This window comes from Neopsephotus bourkii, unplaced genomic scaffold (assembly GCF_033783945.1).
Source record: "Neopsephotus bourkii isolate Nb327-2 ecotype Australia unplaced genomic scaffold, CSIRO-AGI_Nbou_v1 NB_1765, whole genome shotgun sequence".
NCBI lineage: Eukaryota > Metazoa > Chordata > Aves > Psittaciformes > Psittacidae > Neopsephotus > Neopsephotus bourkii.
Window position 1 is genome coordinate 7,456,548 of NW_026902239.1, and position 22,525 is coordinate 7,479,072.

Sequence of the window (22,525 nt, forward strand, 5' to 3'; positions counted from 1 at the left end):
CTCTGTGATCATGTAAGCTGATCTTCCACAGTAACAAAGACCACAGAATTGTCTCCAGAACTCCAAACAGGTGTAGAGATTATTTATATGTGGCTTATATAAGGAAGTCAGCCCTTGCAGAGCTAAAATTTCAAAAGAACCAAGATCCAGTAGCGCTTTGTATTTATCATTTCAGTGTTTCCGTATCCTTATGGTAACACAAAAGGTGTTCCACTGTTCCAAGCCAGAATTTATCTAACTTCTGCTTCCGTCCTTTGGCTCTTCTTATGTCTTTGGTAGATTAAAGAGCTCTCTGCTGTGACAAATCCTCCTGCGTAAGCGCCTACATGCCATAACGAAATCTCCTCTTCTTCCCCCGTTTTCTACTGAGCCAAACGGTGTGACCCCCGCTCCGTACGGCGAGGCAGGTTGCGCATACCTGCAGCCATTCTCTTGCTCCTCGTTGAGCTCTCCCTCACTGAGTAGCCTTTGAACCACCACATTGGCACCGCGCGGCTCTCAGCTGTGACACACACAGGGATGGGCCCGTATTCCTACTCCCGTGGGCGCTTACCCCCTGCACTCCCAGCCGTCGCTGTCCCTCACGGCGCAAGCTAACGGGCCAGCCGGCCCACGGTCCCCTTACTCCGGGTGCCAAAAAGGGCCTGCGCGCCCGAGCGCCCCCCCGATACCGCGCCCGGGAGCCTGGCGTCCGTGTCCAGCTCTTAGGGGAGCCGGGCTTCCACCTCAGAAGCAAGGGCAAACCCTGCCGGCCTCCAGGGTCTCTGCCTGGTCCCGAGACACGGTGTGGCGTGTGTGCGCCCTCGGGCACCGCCGTCAGAGCCTGCCCCTCCGGGAGGCCACGGGGCGCAGCCTCATCGTCCCGCTGCCTGGCGTGCCAAGGCGTGCAAGCCTCAGCAGGCCGGGGCTGAGTGGAGCAGAGAGAAACGGGCTGGCAGGGGCTGACCCGACGGCTCCAGACGGAGCGGGGCTCGGCCACCAGGCATGAGACCACATTCTCGTCCCCTTGAGGAAATGCGGCTGGAAGACGGTGGTGATGCGGTAACTCTGCCCCGCTGCCCAACTCGGCAGCCGAGTGTTGTCCCCATGGGGCGGGCACAGGGCGGGGCCGAGGTCGGGCGGCCCCGCGGGAGGGCAGCGGTTCCGCCCTCTGCCCGGGCGGGCCTCTGCGTGGCAGCGGTGGCCGGGGAGGGCAGGTGAGCGGCCAAGAGGCGAAGCCGCTGCTGCCCCGGGGGGACTGAAGACGGTGAAGCTGCCGGGAACAGCCGCCGAGGGAGGAGACGCGTGCTGCATCGCCTTTCTGGTCTGGTCAACGGCACCCCGGAGGTCAGCGGCGGGGAAGGTGACCTGGGAAGATGGTGACTGTAGTGACGAAGCTGGTGCACTACCTGCACCTGAGGTAAGGGCGGACGAGAGCGGGCACCGCCCTGCTCCTCCCGGCGCCACCGCCTAGAGCCCCTCCCGCTGGGCGCTGCCGCAGGGCCCACGCCAATAACCATGACCTGGAAGGGGCCGGGAGGGAAAGGTGTGCGGCTGCGGTGCGGGAATGAGCGACTGTCGAGGGGGCTGGAGCGGTGGGTGAGAGCGGGTCTGCTACCGTAGCCGGTACGTGACCCGGCCGGGCTATTCCTTGTGCACTCGCTCCCGGCGCTTTAGCCGTTCTGCGCGGGACTGCTGCAGGCGCAGAGGGACGGCAAGGCGCTTCGTGGGATTACAGTAGCATGGACTAGGCAAATAGTGTATTTTTTCGTCTTTATGCGACTTCTGGCATACTAAGCCATTTTCTCCTTGTATCATCTGTTCTAATTAGAATTTAGCAGATAAATACAAATATGTTTGCTTTGAGTGGAGAGAAAGCAAAAATATGTGCAGTCCTGGTGATGTTCCACTATGTATTTTGTTGGATCAGAGTTTTTCTCACTTATTGTTCATCAAAAGACTTGATTGAAAATGTAAAGAAAATTTATCAAGAGAGAGCATACCCTGAGCCAGAAATTAAATTTGCGAAAGTGGTGATGTTTTTATGCAGCACTTTCACATAAGGTATGCCAGCTCTAGGAACTGATTTCATCAGCTAAACTTTTCCAAGGTAGCTATAAGAATAAGTGGAAAAAGGGTACTCATATGTACTGTAACTTTTTATTGGTATGATTTACAACTTGATATCTGCAGTCTGTAGATATCTTTTAATGATTATTAAAAAATAGTATGAATTGGCATGCATTACATGAGAGGAGCACGTAATGTCACTGGGTTTTAACCTGTTTTTTCCCAATTGGATGTTTTAACTGCTAAAATGGTTTAACCTATTCTACAAGCCTAACCAAAATCACAGCTCTAACTGTATAAATTTGTGTGGGTTTATGCTGCCATTCTTCTGCTGAGCAAATACAGAGGGAAGTCAGGAAGGAACAGTTCCCACCAATGCCTCATGCCTGTGTATCTCCTCTTGTCCTCCTCTGAACAGTGCTTATTTGTTCAGCAGCATCTTATTGCTGATTTCGAACCAGAGCTTCCTGGCTCTATTTGCTTTATAAATGTAGGAGAAAAAAAAAAAAAAAAAAAAAGGAAAAAGAACTCTTCCTCAAAGGTTTTATAATAAAGGAATTAGGAAATGGTGAATAATGCAGACAGATGGCAGACTGCAGCTAAGCAATGAAGTTATGTTCTTAAACCATTAGCAGCCCGATCACTGTCAAGTGTTTTGTAAGTATCATGAGACAAGATGCAGAGAGGCTAACAAGTTTACTAAACTTAAAGGAAGCTCTTAGGCTAGGCGAGCATCAAGGTGTTGAGTAAGTGTGATGAGCGTACCTGAAAATTTAACAAATGTGTGGTCAGTGGCCTGGCTGAAAGCAGACTTTGATTATTTTAGTATTGAGTGAAGGAAGTCGATAAAATTAGGGAAGATGTTAAAAAGTCCAGCAATTAGTTTTTATTGGAGAAGTAGAGCTGTTGGATATGTGGCAGCAAAGGGACTCAGTAAATGCAACAGACGAAGAACTGAGTAAGTCCTGAGTGAACATGATTTAGGATGAGTTTCCATTTGTCAAAGCTAAATAAGAGAATAGATACTTCACTGAGTATTGGTGGAATGGTACATAGTGGCAGTATCTGACAGGACATGAATTAGCAAGAAGTGTTCCCTGGAACTGGTACACATCAGTTGGATAGAGCACGTAGAGCACATGGTGGAAGGGCGCTTGGTCATCTTTAGTGAATCTGCAGGCTTAAAGTGCAACTTGATTTTGGCAAAATCACAAAATACTTTTGTCCATCCATGTCACGAAATCATGATAGATAGGTGATCGATGTTTCAATCTGTGCCAGTCAGTCATGAACAGCTACTATTAGGCATTACTATATGCTTAGTTTGTGCCTCCAGTAGCAAGTAACTAGCAATATAACAAGGAAAACAATAGAGTACATAAATGTGAAATTGTCTGACATATTCTTGAAATATATTTATTTCTGATTAAATCATTTTAATAGGCTTCGGGCTAGCCATGCAATAATATTTTTTACTATAAGTGAGAGTGAAAGTAGTTAAAAACCAATTAACAACAAGGAAATTGAAAAATAAGCTGTTCGACTGAGTTAAAAATAGGTGGTTGGTATGCTAGGAAAAATGCTTATCATCGGTATTGTCCCTTTTTCTCCCCCAAGTGCAGCATCTGCAGAAATGCTAAGGGTCAGCTGTCATTTTTGTATTCTGTGTAAGTTCTGGTCCATGAATTGGATTTTAAGGTTCTGCCACAGTTAAATGAATAAGTATTATGCTAATATGCCATAAGAAAAATATATTTGAATTTGAAAAACTGTACTTAATAAGTTCATAAGAGTACAGTTTGTGACAAGCTTAGACTATGTCAGTAAAATAGTACACTGGGCAGCCCAAACAATTACTATAATCAGACCCTTAGGGAATCGTAATTATGCCTTTAATTCAGTACTTCCTGAGAAACAGATAATTAATTCAAATCACCGTAGGACTTGCACAGTTAGCAGAAATGTGGACATCATAAGAATCTGTCTTACCTTTGAATCAGACACAGGGTTTTGAAGCTACGGGAATATTACAACCTTAGACACTATACAGCTATTCTAAAAAATGCCTTTTCTGAAAATGAGAAGTAAATACATTGAAATACAGGACTTATAATTCCTAGAAGAAATCATGTAGCAGTATATGGTCTATTACATTTACCTTAAGTAATTAGCCCTGTACTGGTTCTGTACTCATTTAAGTCGCATTCAGCTTGGTCATAAACTTGTGATTAGTTTCAGTCAGGCAAAAGCAGGATCACTGAATGGGAATGGATCAGGCAGGAAAATAATTTCAAAAATACAAAACTACATTCTCAGCAAGATGAGATGTTTCCCTATAAAGGTACATTATGTAATTATCTCTACATAAACAAAGATTGCTCACCAAGTGAAAGCAGAGCAGCATACAAAAAAAAAAAAAAAAAAAAAAGATGAGATGAGCAGTGATTTTTAAGAACAACAGACAAAGGAGACAGCAGCAGATAGAGCAGCTCCCAAGGACAATACCAGGCAACACAAGCAAACTGAAGACAAAGATGTAGACTTATGAATGTAAGGCATTCATGGGGAGAGGGAATATTCAGTGCTATGAAGGAGATTTTCACAGTAAATTGTATTGTAGGAATTCGATCTGAAGCATGGCTGTGGTAATTCTTCATTTTAGGAAATGAAAATGATTGCTATGCAGGTGGAAAAAAGCTGTCCCTGGTTTTAAGTTCTTTCTTGGAAGTTCAGTATTTATGTTATTTCATGGCTTCTTATGCTCTTGCACTAGCATACATATGGGGTACATGGTCTTTGATTCTTACCAGCTCCTCCTCCCTCAAAGCCAAAGGTATACTTGTACATAATTTTCTTTCACTTGCAAAATTATAGATTAAAGCAATTAACACTATGGTACATATAGACCTGATGTGATGTTCTGCACTCCTGCAGTTCCTGAGTATATTTTCTCTTAAAAGCTTAATATCTTATGTAGCTACTCTGTTACTTCTTCTACCCTAGTATGCAAACATAGCACAGCAGAATGCCAGGTTGGAAGGGACTTCCTAGTTCACTGCATGCTATACTGTGGCTTATAAGAAAGCTACCGTCTCTAATCCATTTCATAAACATGCTATGATTTTTTAAATACTAGGCAGGTTGTCCTTGCAGGTGGTGCTGGAACCTTGCTCTTTTTGGTATGTAGAATTGGATTTCTAATTTTGATCATACAGTTGCCAGTGGAAAGATTCTACACATTTCTTCGGTGTCAGCATTGTCCATTAACTGAAATGGATTTTCTCACCCAGGGTATCCATGTTTAGGAGTACTTGCAAACAGCAATTTTATTGTTGATTCTTAGTTGCACATGCTGAATGGATTCTGCTCTTTCCCATGTGATTGTCCATGTTTGAATACATCTTTCTTGTTTATGAATGATCAGAATTGACATTATAATTTTAAGTAATGTCTGATCAATGTTTGTGATTATACTAAAACTGCTATCTAGCCTAATAGATCTAGATACACATAGAACTTCATATGCCTTTTTTATTGCTGTATTACACTGTCTCTGATGGTTGTCTTGTGACCAGTTACTATCTGTCATTTCAAACTGGTAAGTCCCTGGCTTATAGTACAAAATTTCGTTATTAAGTCTATTAAATACATTCACTTGTATCTCATTTTTATTTTCCCGGTCCTTTTATTTATCCATTTTTCCTGTATAATATCCTGGACTTCCTCTAAATTGATATCCTTAATTTCATCCTGTCAGTAAATTTAACTTTTTTTTTATTTCTGTGCTGAAGTTATTGTAGTGGTTTAAACCCAGCCGCTAACTCAGCACCATGCAGCCCCTGGCTCACACTCCCTGCCCATGTCCCTTCACCAGGGGACTGGGAAAGAGAATCGGAAGAACGTAAAACCCACAGGTCGAGGTAAGAAGAGTTTAATAACTAAAGTATGATATACTACTACTACTACTACTAAGGGAAATGACAAGGGGAGAGAATATAAAAGAGGGAAAGAAAAAAAACAAACCAATAAACCCAAGTGATTCACAATACAATTGTTCACTACCCACCGACTAATACCCAGCATGACCTGTGCAGTGATTGGTCCCTTCTAGATAACTCCCCCCAATTTATATATTGGGCATGACATGGTGTAGTATGGAATACCCCTTTGGCTAGTTTGGGTCAGGTGTCCTGTCCCTGCTGCCTTCTGGCTTCTTGTGTTCCTCCTCACCGGCAGAGGGTAAAAAAAAAGTCTTTGATAAGGGTAAGTGCTACTGAGCAACAACTAAAACATCAGTGTGTTGTCAGCATTGTTCTCAGACTAAAGCCAAAACATAGCACTGCTTATGCTGTGTCAGGTAATTTCACCAGGTACAAGGAAGAAAATGAACTCTATCCCAGCTGAAACCGGGACAGTTGTGAATTGAAGTATTAATAAGATCATCAGTGAGAAGGAACCTTAAGAAATTTCATAGGAAAACTCTCTTTCCCCCAATTAATCATTTGTTTTTGGTGCAATGCATTGCAGTTTCTTTTTTAGCTAAACTTTTCCTCAGTTTACAAACTGACACCGTTATCAACCTCCTGTTTGTGTAATCATGTATGTAGTTATGTTCCTTATGTGATACTGTATCAAATGTAATACTGAAGGCCATCTAGGTTCGATCTACTGCAACCCCCATCTTTTATACAAGAAGTTATTTTATTACCAACATCTGTATTCGCCTTGGTTTAGCCAGTTTGTATTTTATCTCAGGTTTCCTTCTATCTGTGTATGTCTCAAAATATTCTTCCCTTTGAAGTTCTTAAAAAGACTTCTGAAAAAGACTATCAATCTCAGAGTAACAGATGTAAAGTTGTCAGTTTTTCTGGTTTTCTGAATTGTATTTGTTATGCTGGCATTCTGTGGTAACCCCTTGAGCTGTTACATGTTTTTTAATTGCAATTGAATTCATAGGTGAATTGTTTCAATATTTGGTGCAGGAAACTATCTATTCTGCCTGGCTTGATTTTACCAAACTTTAAAAACTTTGCTTCTATCTTGGATGTGATTTAGCATTGTACACACATTTTCAGAAGATGTCTGGATTTTGCTGTCATTCTTCTTACAGAAGATTAAGTCAAGAAGTTTTGGGGTGCCCATGCCAACATTAGCTCAACTGCATTCTCACTGTGTAGCAACTTCATTGCAATTTCATTTCTCTTTTACTCTATACTGCCAAAGAATAGTGTACATTTGTTTTAATTTATATTGCTAGGTCTTAGGACCTGTCAACTGCTAGGACTCAGCTTAACTTCTGGCAATTGTCATTTTATCCCTACTCTTTCTGACCTCTAAAACAGAGCCTGTCATATTCTGCTGCCCCCTTTCTGCTCCATGCTTTCTTGTACATTTTTTGCTCATACCTTATAAAGTGTTTAGATAAATCCATTTACTTTTTCAACTAAAGAGGCTGCACACTTGTCAGTTATCTCTGTGGAGCTGCCAGATCTTCTTCTACGGTAGATACTGAACATCCAAGAAGACAGTAAGGCAGTATAACAGAGAACTCAAAGTCTTAGACTTGGGGGTCATCTGTGGGTAAGCCTGAACTCTTATTTTTGTTTAAAACTGACATAGGATGAAAAAAAGGCATGTAGTCTGCAAAATGCTGTTAGTAATGACATCACAGTATTTAAAGAAGTCAATTCCTCTTGCAGAAGTGAGAGGACAGTCCCTCCCCCTCTTCACAGGTGTAAGTCAACCCCTATAGTCCATTCTGTAGGAACTGATTCCTAGAACTATGGGGGGTTTTGGCACAGGAATTATGAAGGACAGAGAGAAATCAACATGCAACTGTGTGTGACAGAGAGACTCAAATATGAAGTTAAAAAAAAAAAAGTCTGTGTTCACTATTAAATCAAGCAGAAAACAATATTTTCATTAAATGATAAAACTGACAGAGGAACTGCAAAATCAGAACTCTGATTCCTGTCATATATTTTGCCATGTAACATTTGTAGGAGTGTTTTTACAGACAGGGATTATCAGAAAACTACCACTTACTAATGTATTTATAGAAATTATTGACATTGTTTGAAATAAAACTGTGAAATTCCTGTGTACAATTTATTACGATGGCCCTAACATAAAAAACCTCAAGCATCTATGGAAAGTTGTGCTAAGCGGGCTCATTTTGTCCAGTTAAAATTTGCGGTAAGAGACAGTCTTAGCAGGTAGAAAAGTGAAGTAGTGGTTCATTTTGTGCTTTGCAAGTGTCACATTGAACTAGTTAAATGGCTGGAATGATAACTCACCTGAAAGGGAATGACATTTGTTGAGAATTGGTATCCTTCTTTGAATATTATGCTTATTCAAATAAGCAAGGAAAGAGGATGCTCAGTCATCATGAGTGTAGTACTTCAATACTTTAATAATACTTCTGTATTACTTTGGACACAAAAATGAGCAAAGATTGTACGTACAAGTATTATTCAGAGGAAAGAAGGCTAGACCACTTCTAAATAAGAATTATAAACCAAATTAATGCTGCTACAGTAGTATATCATATGTCTTCTTTGTCTTGGACCTGGTGGATTGATTTTTATGCTGAATGCTGTTATGTGATACACATTTACAGCAGCTAAGGGATAATAGAATTTCAGTAGCCGTTAATGTTTCTAATTGCTTTGAAAAAGAAATTAACTGTCTAAAGAGAAAGTAATGTGCCTTATTTTGTACTATGTGAGCCTCATCATTTCCCCTGCGAGGAAAAGACTATCTGAGCCTCTCATTCATAGAGCGGCCATTGACTCACCCGGGTGGTAGCATCCATTGTAGTCTGTGTTGCTCAGATGAACATGCAGAAAGACAGCTGCAGTTGTGATAACATCTGACAACTAGGAGAGAAATGTCCTTTAGAACAAGTTTTGTTTGTCTCGGATGATTAAATGGCAGTGAGCTGTAGGACCTTTGCTCCTACCCTGTTCTGGCATGGGATCACTACAGTGAAGGGTGGTGGGGGAGGAGAACTGGTCTCCCTTGTATTTTTCCTGTTGGAAGTTTTAATTCTGTGAAAACAATTTTGGTCCTCTCTGCTCTTCACGGAAGCATATGGTCCTACATTGGCGGCCAGCACTAGCAACAGGTTAACATCATGGATAAATGCTATATTTTGCTATTATGACAGCAAATGCAATTAGACTTGGATATAATGAGACAAAAGATTTCTTAGCCAGAGAAAAGCACATGCTCTCTGTGAATTAGAGACCTGGTATTGATTTGTAATTATATGTCTGAGACTGAATGGTTTATATACCCAGTAATCTTTAAAGATTAATATCTGCCTCTAGACAAACTTAAGAAGGAAACTTAATTTGGCTAAAAACTTGCTGTGGATAGTTAATACAATTAAGCAATCAATTTCTAATAAAATTTAAGGATTGGGCTGTGTGATAACCCTTTGAACTGTTTGCAGCAGCAGATTTGTAGTTAGCTTTTGTTCCCCAGAAAGCCACAGTCACACTCAGCTTTCTGGTAAGTGATGTACCTAGATAGTCAATAAAAACTGGTTGAAACAAAATTGAAATAATTTAAAAAATGACCACTATCATAATAATAGCTGTAAACCTCATCAAAATATAGGTGATAATACTAAAAGTACATTAAACATATATGATTTTAAATGTAACAGTCATATGCAGTAAGTAGACTTTAAGATTAATTTCAAAATAAGAATTATGAATGCATGCGTGTGTACATACACTTGCTACGTATGGGATCAACAAAGACCTTCAGTGTTACGAAATAAGACTGATGTGAAATGAGGGTGGAACACAAATGTCAGTTTGAAGTGTCTTCTCAGTCTTTCAGGACTCCATTGCTGCTTCTAAGCAACAGCAGTTTGCATGCAGTGAACTCCCTGGTATACACTGGCTGCCCCTGCACTCTGTGTCCTTAGCAATTTCTTTTGAACTCTCTCTCAACAGAGTGTAAGGTCTAGCTCAATTTGATGAGGAAGAAATCACAATGATCTGTATATGGTAGAATTTAAGTGCAGGACAGGGTGTTATGTTTTCTTTCAGGATGTCTTTAGAGCTAAGACAGAAATACCATTTTAATGTTTTGGGCTTCATGTTGCTATCCATTTAATGGTTTACATCAGATTTATAAGTTCTTCATGACATTATTTGCTAAAGGAAACATTAATTCATCAATTACATTGCTAACAACAGCGTATAGCTTTCTTAGGCAAGTCAGAAGTTCAGGCTAGTGTCAGAGATTAGCTACATTAGTCATTCTGATGAAAAGCATCTATTAATGTTCATGCATTAGGATTAATATGACTCAAATGCTGTAAACCTTCCTGTTTGACTGTTGGCATCATGCTGCCATCTGACAACAGTTATTTCCTCCTTAAGCTAATGAGAAAAATTGTGGTAGATTGTTGCTTGCACCATTACAAGCTCAGTCATTCCAATGTATGTCTTAGTAAATGCACATACTTATCACAATAAAAACCTCTTAAATATATACACATATTACATATAGTATAGTCCTGTTTACTTTTGGCAGCTGCTTAAGTAAGTACCCAGAGAACCAATGAACGTTGTTCTGCATCAACGTTTTATTTTTAGTTCTGTCATTGGGAGCATGCTGTGTGGGTCAGCAGGATCCAGAACTTGTACCAAGGTTAAAAACAGGTATTTGGGGCACATCAAAATGTTAACTAATATTACATGTCTTGATACTTTGTAATTGCCACTCTTAGAAGAAGGCCAAGCATGAAGTTTGGACAGTCTTTTGAAACCACTGAAGCTGAAGGATCATGCCTTGGAATTCAACATCAGGCTGACATCTCTGTATTTCCTGCCAGCTGCTACTTTCAGGACACAAAACTGCATTTGCCTCAGGTATTCCCTGAGCTTCAAATTGCAGAGCTACTTAGGTGAAGCTTGGAGTTCCAAAACTAATCCATGAGAATCTGATTTGCACACTGTTGAATCATGGTCTCATCATAGGTGCTAGTTTAACTGACAGCTGCCAGTATGTTCCCATATATTGAATACATTTGTTATTGGAGGTCACATAAAGGCTTGCGAACTGAGAAAGTATTTCTTGAAAGCAGAAAACGAAACATTTGTATTTTTTATTGGTTTTTTTTTTTAAATATCCTTTCGAGTTGGTGATGCACTGTTAGTTGTGAAGTGGGAGAATTTGGCCTAAAGATCCTGTCCTTTATGGATGTTTTCTGAGTTCAGCTTGGGAACACCATGAAATACAGGCATAGATGGAGTGGAGGAAAAACAAGGGTGTCCTGGGTTCAGCAGTAGCAGTCATTTTTCTCTTTCTTGGTAGCTGGTGCAGTGCTGTGTTTTGACTTTTGGGCTGGGAGCAGAGCTGATAATAATGATGTTTTGGTTTGGTCAAGGACTTTGTGAGCCTTATGCTCTGCCAGGGAGGAGGGGAAGCCGGGAGGGGGGAAGCAGAGACAGGACATCTGACCCAAACTGACCAAAGAGGTATTCCATACCACAGCACGTCATGCCCAGGATGTAACTGAGAGTTACCTGGAAGGGCTAGGAGATGGAGGGGGTTGGAGGAGATATCGGTCAGTGCTTGGTTGGGATGGGGGGGCGAGTTATCGGTCGGCAGGTGGTGAGGTGTTGTATTCTCTTCCCTTGTTATTTCCTTTATCATTATTATTATTGGTGGTAGCAGGAGTGATTTGTGTTATACCTTAGTTACTAAACTGTTCTTATGTCATCCCATGGGAGGTGCATTCTTTTTGATTCTCCTCTCTGTCCCTCCGGGAATAGGGGGAGGGCAAGAAGAGGGGGAGTGAGCGAACGAGCTCTCTGGCTGGGTTTGAACCACGACAAAGGGTCACACTGAAAGTCAGGCAAATAATTCTGTACCTTTCAAGAGTAGAAAATCAGAACTGAAAGTACTGAAATACTCGAGTATAATTTCAGGTGAAGCCCTTTGAACTGAAAATAGGGATGTCTACAAGAAAAATGAAAGCTATGGAAGGCATCTGGTTTGTACCCACTGTTACCCAGCTCTGGGTGTGCGTGCTACAGGTCATACTAAGGATAACAGCCTCTCCAATACACAGGAAAGGGCAAAAGGATTATGTGAATGTCAGTTTGGAAATTGTTATGCAATTGTTATATGTTCTTAATTATTGACAGAAGAAATATTCAAAGACAGCTCTAACGTCTAGCAGCAGAACTTCCAGCTTCTGCTGGGGGGTGAATGGGCCCACAGTCAAGGTCTCCAAAATCCATTTACAGAAGCCCAGTAACTGTTGAGGGAAGCAAAACCAAAACTGCTCACTCTTTTGCAAAACATAAGATATTCCTAATAGCAGGACAGAAAGGACAAACGTTGCTACTTGGCTGTCATCTCTCCCTAGCAGATATGCATTATGAGAAACAGATTTCCTTACTTCATGTTTGACGATGATGGTTCCAGAGGCTGGAACACACCATAGACTTGCTGCACAGAGACTGAACTTCTTATTCACTGTTAGAATCATGCTGTGGAGTTTGTGCAACCACTAATTTGTAATTCAGGGTATCTTTGGACATAATTTTGTATTAGCTAATATTGTTAGCTTAGTAAATCACTGGATTCTGTAGTCCCCTTTCATATTTACTGCTTCCAACAATGAGACTTTGCATGCAAATATGAACAGTTGTGGCAAAATAAAAATATTGCAAGCCCTGATAGAATTAAATATTGCAGGCTTTTTTATGTCACTGAAGAATGTATGAATAGTGATCAAATGCTTAGGGATGAAATGGAATGAAAGAAAATATGGAATACTCTGCTTATATTATACAGCTTCAAACATGACACTAAAACCAAATGATCAGTGGGACAGTCTGCAGGCATCAGCAGTATGGACTGGACTATGAGCTCTGGGGATGCATGTGAATATAATTTTTCAAAGGACATAGGAGCTGATAATATCCTGACATTTTATTTTTTGTTTTTATTTTACTTTTTGTTATTACAAAATGTCTTTGACAGTTCTAATTCTTCAACTCAAAATATCACTCAGAAATTTGGAGTGATGCAGAGGATGTCCTTCTGTTTGTCCATTGACATTTTTGATATTTACATTTCCAATCAGGGCATAAACACAACACTTTCACCTGACTAAAATGCACCATTAAAATTTAAATACATGTTTATTTTGCCAATGCATAATTTGCTGAATTGAGATAACACTGAACATCTACTATGAGCTAAAGTCTTGGCTTGTAATTTAGAAAGGGGCCTGCGTTCTGCAGATAAGTACACTGCCACTGTTATTCTGTGTTTCAAATGTTTCAGCTACAGGGGTTAGAATTGAAAATTGCTTCAATTCTACAAAGCAGGAGCAGGCCAAACTGTGTATCACAAGATCCAGGTTTAGGACTGTTTGTGTCTGTGGCATGTTAAATGTGATCCAGATTTCCTCAAATGGTTATTCTTTTAAATGTAATAAAAAATTTTATCCTCAGAAAGTTCAAGAAATTAAATCATAAAATTAAAAGGCTGTGTAACTTTTTTAAAATAACAGGTTTTTGCTTTTGTCCTACACTGAATCGTAATTTGTATTTTTTTTTTGTCATTCATATGCATTTTTACACTGCTTTCATGGTTGCAAGGAACAAGAAATATTTTAAATTATTGCCTATTTGAACATAAAAGTAGCTGTATGGGACTGGACCAAAAGTCTATCTATCTGGTATCCTACCTGTTTTTAAAAGAAACCCACATAAGAGGTTTAAAGCAGGGCCGACATTCCCAGTGCTTTTGCCAGCTTACAGCCATATGCTGCTAGGCAATTCCTGAGCCAGATGTTCTTCTAATGTGTTTAGTTCATGGATTTCTTTTCCGCAAACACGTCTGGTCTTGCCAAAAACCTGTATAAGCTTTTAGCTTCCCCGGCATCCTGTGGCAAGCAATTCCACTGTTTAATGTTACATTTTGTGAAATGCTACCACGCTCTGTTTTGAACCATTTTTTTCCTTGTAATTATAGTTATTTCCCCGTAGTTCTGGTACTGGAAGCGACAGTGAACAATCTGTTGATAAAATACTTTTTTTTGTCCCCTTCAAAGTTTGCATCTTACTAATTTAGGCCCCCATCTTCACCTGCAGACCACCTTCTCTGCCCCCCAGCATTTTTTGGTGGGTTTTTTATTATTATTTTTTATCATTAATTTTTATTGATCCTATAATTACAGTAGCTGGCAGTAAAATTTCTAAGTTACTAGTATGAGCAAAGTATACACAACTAAGCCTTGAACTAGAAACAGTATTTAAATGGATTAAATCAGATTATTGTTTAAACATAAGCACAGCTGCCACTGTGTTTTGTTTGGATGTTGGGGGCAATCAGCCTCTTAACAGAAAACCTGATCTGACTGTACAGTTTACACCAATACTTATTTTATTATTAACATGCATTATTTACTTCAGTAAGAGTATGCTAGGCCAAAGGGTTTGCCATGTAACTTGGGTTACATATACCAAGTATAAATGCCATTGGTACATTTGTAAGTATATTCCCAGAATTCTGTATTTTGCTATATGCTTATAATTTTAGAATGGTACACGATCATCTATTCCAACACTTCTGTACTTTCAGTTCCTAAATGTGAATAATACAAACTGCAATATACATCCTGGGTCTTTATGCTTTGAAATTTGGGTCATTGTTAAGGATGAAGTGATGAAGCTTTATTTTAAAATGTTGACCTTGCTTTTCTTTAAAGGATTTCCCTGCAGTCAAAATAATGAGAAATTAGTTTGTCTAAAATAGTTACAGTAACCTGAACTGATTAGTTAAAACTAAGGAATCCTACTGACGAAAGCAGGGTACTTGGAGACTTGGAGGCTGGCATTTGTGGTGGTGGGATACGGCAATGTCCTAAGCTTCTACCCTTTCATTGCTTGTTGGCAGCTAAAAAATTATGTACTTGCTTATGGGAAAAACAATATTCCAGGTTTGTCCATGTACTTCAGGCAGCACTTAAGATATCTAAAACTCTTATGGTTGTATATTGTAATATACATTTCTTCATAACATTACAGCACACATTATACTTTGTGCTGATTTGTGGTAAAAATGCCTTCCTGTGATTACTGAAAGAAAATGCACTTTGCATAAATAATCTTGTAGAACCTGATGCTTCCACAAATAGATAACTCTCAAACTGGAGCTAGGAAAAAAAGAAATATCTTCAGCTTGAAATCTGCTCCTATGAGCTTCTGCTCTTACTGTAATCTTTTATAGCAGTTTTGCCTTAATTTTTGGTGATGCCCCCAAGAAACTGAAGGGAAGAAATTAACAAGCTAAGAAAAGAAAAAAGATTAATTTTGGCAGGCATGCAGCTTTTTCCCCTTAACCATTTTTTCATGGCCAGGAGCCCCAGAGTCATCATGCAGACATTCGTTCTCTGCTGCTGCTTTGGTAAAGCTAAAATTGATAGATAGATGAAAGTTCAATGGCTGAAGATTAATTTTGTGATTTTTGTGAGTGTTCTGTGGGCTTCTGCACTCTTGAAAACCAGCCTACATCCATGAGAAATGTGGGCTTTTTTTATAAACAATATCTATGCTTGTAAAAGCCCTAGTGCAGCTGCACTTTATGCTGCTACAGCCACTTACATTCCAGAACAGGTACTAAATGTTACACGTACTCATATGTTGATAGTATTTACCTACACTGGGGTCTTTTTCTTTACCATCCTAGAAGAGTCCAGCTGGCAAATTAACATGTAAAGGCCCTAGTGAGAAAGGTCCTTTTCCATAATTCTTCTGATTTTTTTGGGAAGTGCTCCAAAATCAAGTATTGTTGACAAGTGCCCAGACTGAACTGTAAGCGTCTTTCTGAACCTGAAGGGGAGAGGGAGCTGACACCTCATAATCCTATCATTTCAGTGGAAGCATGGGATGGGGGGCCAAGAATAGTATGGAAATTCTGGCAGAGTTTCACATTGCTGTTCCCTTCTCCCACCTGTTGTTTTTTTTTTACCCCCCAAAACAGGAGATGTAAATTTTTTACCATATTGCTATTTCATAAAAGACCTGTGTAGTACAAAGAATGATGTTGAAATAAATCAAATGGTGATCTAAACAAAAAATGCAAACAGGATACAGAATAAGAAAGTATTTGGTTGTCCTATAGCTATCCACAATAAACAAACAAACAAGCAAAACCAAAACACAAGGAAAAAGCAATTTAAATATTACAAATGTTTTATGAATCAAAATCCCAGAAAGTGAACAATTCCCTCATAAATTTATTTGTTTATTCCTCAGCAGACAATTTAGAAGCCTGAACAGACTGGTGACCTTCCAGCCCCAGCTGGACTAGGCCAGCAGAAACGCAAGAGGGTTGAAGTTCTGGTTGGAGCCACCCTGGTGCCTGTCTCTCCTGCAGGGACAAGCATAAAGGAGCCCAAGTGTTGCAGCTGAAGTTGAGTTCACAGGACAGGAACTCAGGGCTAGTCCCAGGAAAACCAGTAGAGGCTTAGTTTCTGACTCCAGTGGGGTCAACATTTTGCTTTGTATGCTCTGGCTATAGAAAAGCTGCTGTATTCTAGTCCTGTCATTTATAGTCCCATTTTCTAAAGCTTTTTCAGCCTTTGATTAAATAAGGCTACCTTTTTCACAAGCACTGATGACCCCAACTGTGGAAATCTGATAATTTCTTGTCCTAAAATGTGGGCATTTACCATATAATTTATCAATTTGCCTTTTTTCTATTTATCAATATTTATCATCTCTGTCTCCATAAGAACAGAACATAACACAATCTATGATAATGTCAATTAGGCAATTAAAATTATATTTTTTTTTGATTGACCAGAAACAAGTGCTGGTCATTGTGTGTCTGCATGTACAGGAAACAAGGCAGAAAAACATTTGGGCAATATTTGAGGCTTGCTTGTTTGTGGCCTCTTGTGCTGTTTTTGCCTTGCTTCTGACTTGACTGTCAGTGTGTAGCTTGTCCTCTTAAATCCAGATTATATATGACAGCACAGAGATGTAAAACACAACATAATTTTCTTATGACTACTACTTGATTACCTCTAACCAGCTAAGCTAACAGAAATGTGATTTTATGATATTTGTTAATATCAGTGTTATAGTTCTAGGAAAATTGTAGACTCTCCTGGAGCGGAGGTACATGTGTATATTTGAAGCTTTTGTACATCCTCCAGCAGGTTATGGAAGCTCCTACAGATGATAATCCCCACATGTACTTCTGTAAGATGTTCTAAAACAAAGCTAAATTAAACAGGTGCTAAATGCCCTCAAGAGCAGCAGAGCTCATGGTTTCAGATGTTTTTTGTAGTATTTTCTATCAAGTTTCATCGTCATGCACGCTCACATGCAAGACGAGTCTCTTCTCCATGAGAATTTGTGAAATACCTTAAACTACTCAAAGTTTTAAAGATGATAGAAAATTAGTTTGTAAAAATTAGGTAAAACCAAAAGTTTATGCAGGCAACTTCCTATACAGGTATTTTTAAAATGCATGGTTACTGATAGAGATTATACTCTGGCTGGAAACAGTGTGCCCCTTAAGAAATGCTATCCTTCATTAATGCAAAATGTGGTCCTTAGCTCTTTGCCTCTAGATGTCTCTCATATACACAAGTACATATACAGTATGTAAAGTAATAAAATGCTTTCTTTTATGGTCAAGGAAGGATAGAAAAAAGAAGCTGACGATTCCTTCATATTTTAGATAATTTGTCCTGTTACAAGCGATGGATGGACTCATGTAAATTCCAAGATGGAAACACTAGTGACCAGTTTATACTGCCTTCTGGCAACTTGGTTTTGAATTCAGTAAAAATACATGAAAACGTATAAGGGGTGGTGTTCCTGGATCCTGGGAATTGCTTTCTGTCCCTGAGCAAAATGCATGCTTCCACTGATGGAAGTTAGTAGCACCATTTCCATTCATTTTCAAGTGCCAAGATGTAACCCTCCCCTGATTTGAGAGCACTAGCCAAGGGCTGCACATGGCTTCTCATCAAAGACCACAGCCCTCCAATGCAGCCCCATGTTGTAACTGCTCACTTGAAGCAGTGCTTCCATGTGGCAGCCATATGGCTCCAGCCATTCCCTGGGTGCTCTTCCCTCCTGGTGGGCATGTGTGTGCATCCTCCTCCGCAAAGCCACCCCACTTCCTGAACTGTTTTGTGCTGTGCACTCTAGTTCTGACTTTCTTCGTAACTATATTAATTTCTCCCAGTGAAGCTACCATTGCATTTCATAGATGGAAATTTCAAGAGACTTGATCATAGATGCCCTCATAATATTTATGTTATGTATATGTTTGTTTACATTTATTTATGTACATTTACATTGCTTTTCCCCATAGGCATGCTAATTTAAAAAATACTTCAGCTTCTCTCTCTTTTTTTTGTTTTCTTCCTGGACATATGGTGAACAGTATTATACATAGCGTGAGTAACAAAATAATAAGATACTATATTAAATCAATGTAAATCTAACCATTATAACATAAATATCCTTTTTTGGGGTGAATATCTTCCAAGTGAACTGCAAACATCATGTTTTTCCTGCAGAAACTGCACAGATGATACCCTGATGTAAGCAAACTTTCAAGTTTAGCCTTCTGTAACACTAGCTATTGCTTCCAAAATGCACAGCAGTGCCAGTATATTCTTGCCTTGTATTTCAGCAGCTTTGTCTGAACTTTGCTGTGCAAACCCGTCTATCACAATTTCTCTGCAGTCAGAGATGAGCAAATTATCTGCAACAAGTGATTTATTAAATTTAGTCATCTGTGACTGTCACAAATGTACCTTTTGAGGACTGAGGTCTTAGAGGCTACAAATCTGATGACTGCTTTAAAATTATTTGTAACTAATATGTATGGCTATGCATCAGTCTAGAATTACTCATGAACTAAGTACCCAGCAATATAGTACAGCTATAATAGTGTTTTCAATTTTTATTATTCTCGTTGTATGACTGGCATCTTTTCGGCTTTCTCACTGGCTGCTTTCAATCATAAAGAAACAAATTAAACCACAAGTATTTCTTGTACAAGTTTATACACAAGCATTCACATTAATTTTCCTTGTAGTTTTTAATGATATTTCTTAAACTATAGTCAAGATTTCACATGTGCTTAAAGTATGGTGCCCTTCTTTTGGATTTTAGTCGAATTTCTGGAAAATGAATTTCTGAGTTGGTATGAACCATTTTTTTTTTTTAATTAATGTTGAATTCAGAAGATTGTTTCAATTCTAAACAGAAAAAATAATACTGACAGTTTGAAATACTCCATATTAAGGGTGGCTGAATTTGATTGCTTTGTGTAAAATGTGGGAGAAGGAAACATTTCTAAGATTTGTTTGGGATGAAAGAGAATGATGCAAAATGAGTATTTCTGTTAGTAAGAAAGAGCTAAGAATATTTTGCTTTGTTTAACTTGAAGTTTTACTGGATAATCTTCAGTTTCAAAGCCCTTGTAGAGAAGTGGTTTCTTTCTTGTAGCCCATGACTCATGCAATTGTTCCTTCCTTTGTTCTGAAGCATTTCTTTTCAGCTCAAAGCAGCATTTCTGGATAGTTCTGGCTTGCTCAGTTTAGGATTGTGTCACAATTTTCGTGAGCTTTTCTGACTGACTGAACTCAGAAGAAACTCTTCTCCTTCATGGCTGCTCTACATTTTACTTCACCAGATGTTTCAGTGGCACAAATTCAGCTGTGATCAGATCTGCAGGCAACAGCAAAATTAGAAGGGTAATGAAGGGAAGACCTCCCGCTCCATGTGCAGACTGACTTAGTGAACATGTGTGAGACAGAGCAAAGTTTCAACTTCCTAGCCAGATGTAGGCTGAGAAAAACTATCCCAGCCCCTACTCAAACCTGATATAAAGCAGGGGGGGAGTAGCTGGCACAGATTGTGACCCTGAGTGATGAATACAGTCTGCCTTTTAAAGCAGCAAATCATACATTTATTTTCAGGTATGTTCTCATTTGCTATCACCATCTCCATCTCAATGAAACTTCAGCTGGTCAGTTCATCCATTCAGTTATACCCCAAATGTTGAATATAGTGGTCTACTTCCTGATGTCAAGGGGAAGAGGTGAAGTTGTGAGCTACAGGAATCTCTGCTCCTGCTTTTCCAGTGGGTTTGGTGTTGGTTGCGATGTCCAAAAGGCAAACCAGGATTTCTGGCACTTACATAACAGCACCCTCACAACAACAAATTGAATGCCCCTAGCACACTCTATTATACCCCTTGTAAGAAATTTCAAAATGACCTTCCTAAATGTGCCTTGATGTGCAAACTGTTCAGCAAATCTTCTCGAAGTGTGTCATACACACATATGTCAGTCAGTCACAGAAGATCTATAAGCTGTGAAAAAAACCTAATGTTTTCCACAATACCATGTTTGTGTCAGGAGAGTGTGATGTTGTACAAAGTCCCGGTTACTCTAGAGTTCAGGGCCCTCATAAGTAAGGAAGATCAGTTCAAACTGGAACAGATGCAGAGTTGACAAGGATGGTCAGAAAGATGGAAGATATCTCCCTGAAAGAAAACCAAAAATACATAGCACGTTTAACCCAGAAAACCTCTTCTCTACGAGTTATACAGCTGCCTTGTAAAATGGATTGAACAGGAACATGAGATACTATGCTCCAGAATTTTTCTTTTATTTTTATTTCATTTTCATATGCTGGTAGAGTGTATCTACCTATTTAATGAATGCATTTGGTGTGCATCACATCTAGGTGACACCTTGGGAGAATGAAGAAGGATCGAGGCCATTATATTCGGAAAACACATTGTATTTTTCTAATTAGCAGCATCTTTGAAGTCATGATTTATAAAACCGAAAGTATCAAAACTAGCTCAAGAGAAAAGGGGCATTCAGTCATCAGTGAAAATCCCTTGGTCCCCACCATTGATGCTGGCTTTCCAAAAGTAGCATAAAACATCAGTTGTTATCCTAAGTTTTCCCCCAAAGTCCTATACCTCATATGGAGGTACTGCAAAGTGTACTAACTTCTCATATGTCCTCTGTGCTTGTGGATACAGAAATCCATGTCACTTTTCCCCTATTAAATCATGCACTAAAAGAAAGTAAACATAGTGGTGTAGTGGCAAGAAATGTGCTCTGTTTTGGGGGTACCTTTCAATGTAATTGACCATATGGTGAATAATCCTCATAAATAGCTAGGTATTTACTAGCCCTGCTATATGGATAGAGAAAGGGAAGCTAGAATTGATACGAGGGTTTGTGCAAGGTCACACTACAAATAAATGTGGATAAATTACCACTACTGAAACTGATATACCTCTGGGTAAAATTCAGCAGCTGTCTGACCACAAGTGAAAACATAAAGCAGATGAGATGGGAACTTCAGCCCTTAACCCTCCCTATGATTAATATAAGGTAAGCAGATGGGCTGTGATGGACAAGCACTGAATTTCTCCAGGGACTGCATTCAAGAAAATCAAATTGGATAAACTATAATAAATTCATGTGCTCATTAGACTTTGTATGGATTATCTCAAAATCATCATCCATAGTTACTGTTTCTCCTTTTGCAGTCATCGAATTAAGAATTACCAAAGCAGCCACCAGAGTGCACCAGATGCATTTTAGAGCAACTTGCAAGAAAAGAGAGGAATGTAAGAAGTGTCCCTCTTATTTTCTTCTTGCTATGGGAAAAAAAATCAGATGTATGTGGAGGGCAGTGAGGAGAAAGGTAAAAACTTTTAGAAAGTTGGGAGGGTGTCAGTTCTTTTACCTGTAGTGATGTCCTTGCAGTTGCTTCTGTGCCAGTTCTGTCTGGCTTGCTAAATTTCCTCACATATCAAACTGCCTCTTGATAGTATTGGACATATTTTCCCATTAAAAAATCCTATGAAAACTTGAATATAGGATACACATTAGCTTGCAGGATCAGACCATAAGAAACGTTTGCAATATGCTGGATAGCAAATATGTTACTGGCTTTCTGTTTACACATGCGTAACTTCATCCCCATCTTTGATGTTCAGGGATATGCAAGCTGATCTGAAACACTTCCTACATATACCAGTCCAGTACATGTCAGAATACCAACTAATCCATGTTGTGTATGTCATATAGTGCACACAGAATCATAGAATCATTTAGGTTGGAAAAGATCCTAGAGATCATTGAGTCCAAATGTTAACCCAGCGCTGCTAAATCCACCACTAAGCCAAGTCTGTAAGTGCCGCATCTACACATCTTTTAAATACCTTCAGGGATGGTGACTCAACCACTTCCCTGGGCAGCCTCTTCCAGTACTTGACAATCATTTTTGTAAAGAAATTTTTCCTAATACCAGTCTTAACCTCCTCTGGCACAATTTGAGGCCATTTCCTCTTGTCCTTGTTACTGGGGAGAAGACATGGACACCCACCTTGCTACAACCTCCTTTCAGGTATTTGTAGAGAGCGGTAAGGT

The 22,525-nt window shown here is 39.5% G+C and overlaps 1 protein-coding gene across 1 annotated transcript in view; it reads left to right on the top strand.

The window, feature by feature from the left end:
• Positions 1-1,291: 1,291 nt before the first annotated feature.
• Positions 1,292-22,525, top strand: part of ARHGAP18 (Rho GTPase activating protein 18) — a 93,928-nt gene continuing 72,694 nt past the window's right edge. Inside the window, exon 1 of the mRNA XM_061378357.1 lies at positions 1,292-1,399. Within this exon, the coding sequence (XP_061234341.1) occupies positions 1,356-1,399 (44 nt within the window). The 5' untranslated portion in view covers positions 1,292-1,355. The remainder of the gene's footprint in view (positions 1,400-22,525) is intronic.